The following is a 3,871-nucleotide window of genomic DNA, read 5'->3' as shown; positions in this document are numbered from 1 at the left end:
AACTGCCCGCAGAGAGCTTCGTTCTGATTGGTGTATAATAAAAACATCGTTCAATCCGTTTAGTGGGTATATAAGCTAAATTTTGAAGAAAAATTGTATCACTTTACTCAGTGTCGATCAACCAAATAGTACAAAATGTCAGGACGAGGAAAAGGAGGAAAAGCAAAAGCAAAGGCAAAGTCTAGGTCATCCCGTGCCGGACTTCAGTTCCCAGTCGGTCGTATCCACAGACTTTTGAGGAAAGGAAACTATGCCGAGAGAGTTGGTGCCGGTGCACCAGTGTACCTCGCAGCTGTCTTAGAATACTTAGCAGCTGAAGTATTGGAGTTGGCAGGAAACGCCGCTCGTGACAACAAGAAGAGCAGAATCATTCCCCGTCATCTCCAGTTGGCCATCAGAAACGACGAAGAGTTGAACAAACTCTTGTCTGGTGTCACCATTGCCCAGGGAGGTGTTTTACCAAACATCCAGGCTGTACTTCTGCCAAAGAAGACCCAGAAAGCTGCCAAGTAAAAAGTGGATATATCAGATTACTCACTTAACAACGGCCCCTTTTCAGGGCCACCAATATTTTTCAAAAAGAGTCTAAAATTGTTGTACATCTTAGTAATACTTTATTCCCCATACATAATTGAAAAAAATATATTCTACTACATAACAAATAAAAAATGTCTAAAATATAAATGTCCCTTCTTCCGTGATTCTTCTTTTCTTCTCTCTCTAACGCATCCCATTTAAGTACAGTTCTTATAGCATAACACTAAGTCTAGTAACTTTTTCAGTCTTCTTCATCAGAACATTTATTGTCGAACTTTCTGACTCTTTGAACCCACAAGTAGCTCAGTTAAATCATATAAAGTTTGTCGGGGAAAAAAAACAACACTGATAGTATTTATATTTAATACTAGTCTGCTCTCTTCTTTCTCTCTCTTGGTTATTGATGCGAGCATGCTTAGATTCATCTGAGAAGGTGTGTGGTTTTTTTTATTATTATAATTATTTATAGTTTTTGTTAACATTATCTCTTTCGTCAACACTTTTATATATGATATGTACTTTCCATTCTTTTCCTTTTTCCATTTTTTTTTTCAGCATCTCTCTCTCTCTCTCTCTCTCTCTCTCTCTCTCTCTCTCTCTCTCTCTCTCTCTCTCTCTCTCTCTCTCTCTCTCTCTCTCTCTCTCTCTCTCTCTCTCTCTCTCTCTCTCTGTCTTTCTGTCTTTATTTAGTTATTGTTTGTGTATTAAAGATGTGGAATCGATGTAAGCACACCGACAATCAGACAATGAGACAAATGTGCCCAGCCCAAATGAAAATCATACCACATCTTCTTTTTTTTATATTAAATATACATAAATATGACATAATACAACAATAAAGAAACTCAGCCGATCCGTACAATGTCATGTCGGGAATGTGTAATTCCATTTGTTTCTGTTTTTTTATTTTCTATTTCGCTTTGTTTGTGTTATAACTGCATTTTATTTTTATTTTTTCCTGTTTTATTTTTCTTTCCTTTCCTTAATGTTTCTGCATGTATTTTGACCTTTTTTCATTATTATTTTTTTTCTTCTTCAGATTTATCATATTGAAACCGTGACACTAATTTACTATTGTTGAGCTATGAGGGATGATCAGAAACTGTAATTATGAATGAAAAAAGGGGGCATTTTTACTGTCAGCTTGGGTTGAGCAGTTTTTCAGTAAAAAATGGATTGAAAACTGTCAAAGTCCCTTACAAATCAGTCCAATCAGATTTAAGATATGCGGACCAATCAACGCCAGCTTTATGTAAGTGGTGATCCAATCGTCACCGTGATTTCAATCCTCCCGGCAAGCACAAAAACACATTCACCGAAATTTTCAAGTATTCTTTCTGTAGCAAATCGTCCACAGAGCTAATAGTCATGGCACGAACAAAGCAAACTGCACGTAAATCCACCGGAGGTAAAGCTCCAAGAAAACAACTTGCCACCAAGGCCGCCCGTAAGAGCGCACCTGCAACCGGTGGAGTCAAGAAACCACATAGATACAGGCCAGGAACAGTCGCTCTCCGAGAAATCAGGAGATACCAGAAGAGCACAGAGCTCCTCATCAGGAAACTCCCCTTCCAGAGATTAGTCCGTGAAATCGCCCAGGACTTCAAAACTGATCTCCGATTCCAGAGTTCAGCCGTCATGGCCCTACAGGAAGCCAGCGAAGCCTACTTGGTCGGTCTCTTCGAGGATACCAACTTGTGCGCAATCCACGCCAAGAGAGTAACCATCATGCCAAAGGATATCCAATTGGCACGAAGAATCCGTGGAGAACGTGCTTAAGAAGTGTGATTTTTTCACCAAAACATAACGGCCCCTTTTCAGGGCCACCAATATTTTTCAAAAAGAATCTATAAATTGTTGTACATGAAAATTAGAAACATAGCTGAACCCCCTCTTTTCCCCATCTCTCTCTCTCTTTTATTTCTTCTTGTTGAATCCATCTATATGCAAAGCAATACATAGACAAAAAATAAATTTTATGATATATATATACACACAAGTCTCATCACAAAAAAAAAGGGGGGGGGGGGGGGGTGTTTGTTTATCATGGTACATGTACGTCCTTGTGTGTAGAATATTAAATAGTACATTATATAAAAAAAAAGATCAACATATGAATGTTTCTATCTGTACTTCTGTTCTTTTCTTTTATTTTCTTCGCTTGTTTTTGTCTTGTCTTCTTTTGATGTATTATTTACACCAGTAGTCTAGACCAAAGAAAGAGAACCACCAACTGGCCAAAATATAACCTTTTTTTTTAAGTTAGAGTTTAAATATCATGTATAATTCATTAATTTGAATATTTCTTTTAGAAAAGCTGATATTACAGGGTACTTTTATCAAAAATTTAGAGCTTTTTTTCAGTCAGAATTGTAAAGAAAATTTTTATCATGTATGTAGTAATATATTTTGTCCACTTTAGAGTCTTGTCTTGCTGCTAGTTTACAAAATCATGAAATTTCTATTTAAATTAATATAATTTCGGTACGGGTCCAAGTAGTCCCCACAAAATTTCACTGTAGGAAGTCCATGTAAGCATATATCTTGCACTTATAAGCTTTTTTATATGATAAAAAAGTAGTTTTCAGACTTATTATAAACTTTTCTGGCTAAAAGATGTCTTCAGAATAGTAAGTATATGTGTGCGCATTAACATTTTTATTGGATTGGCTGATGAAATTGTCATCGTCATACTGTGGATAAATATAGAATGGTGTTTAAAAATAAAATTGAAAGGAAGATGCACACATAAGAAGTTTTACCCCGCAGACAGGGGCATCTCTTTTCTTCACTGTAATACCTAAAAAAAAAAATCTTTAATAGTAATAACAATAACAGTTTTATTCATACATTCTCTCATTTATGATCTGAAGTACCTGCAGCAGATCTTTGATGGATGGCAAGCACAGCTTTGACAGATGATGTTGAGTTATGAAAGACAGGTAGAAAACTGCAAGCATGTAAAATCCTGTGATGTATCCAATTTCTGGGTACATCAAATAGACAAATAGATAACCAGTATTCCTAGATATGTCTGTGAGGTTTATTTTTTCCCCAACTAAATTCCATTCCATTAAGTTGAAATGTGTATTGACATTGAATGAAAATGTCTGTTCAGAGAAAGCAAATAATTATCTTTATAATTTTGACTGTCTAAAGTGATTTTCATTATCATTTATTTATCATACTTTTCTATCTTAAAATGAAAACTTTTCAACATTTTGGAGCTTTTTTTGTCTCCTTCAGTCATTTTTATTCCGATTGAAAGTTTTTTTCTGTTCAATAATAGTTTTTTTCTTAAAAAATTACTGTCTGATATGAATTATTATATTTT

The 3,871-nt window shown here is 35.4% G+C and overlaps 1 protein-coding gene across 1 annotated transcript; it reads left to right on the top strand.

The window, feature by feature from the left end:
• Positions 1–1,192: 1,192 nt before the first annotated feature.
• Positions 1,193–2,344, top strand: LOC139505023 (histone H3). The gene has a single exon (XM_071294874.1). It carries the CDS (start codon positions 1,906–1,908, stop codon positions 2,314–2,316), a length of 411 nt encoding a protein of 136 aa, XP_071150975.1. The 5' UTR covers positions 1,193–1,905; the 3' UTR covers positions 2,317–2,344.
• The last annotated feature ends 1,527 nt before the right edge of the window (positions 2,345–3,871 follow it).

Source organism: Mytilus edulis, unplaced genomic scaffold (genome assembly GCF_963676685.1).
Source record: "Mytilus edulis unplaced genomic scaffold, xbMytEdul2.2 SCAFFOLD_1905, whole genome shotgun sequence".
NCBI classification, from domain to species: Eukaryota; Metazoa; Mollusca; class Bivalvia; order Mytilida; family Mytilidae; genus Mytilus; species Mytilus edulis.
This window is presented reverse-complemented; position numbering and strand designations above follow the sequence as displayed.

Bases quoted from the DNA above. Each gene is read 5' to 3' on its own strand.
- LOC139505023 (XM_071294874.1), top strand. From the start codon at position 1,906: ATGGCACGAACAAAGCAAACTGCACGTAAATCCACCGGAGGTAAAGCT.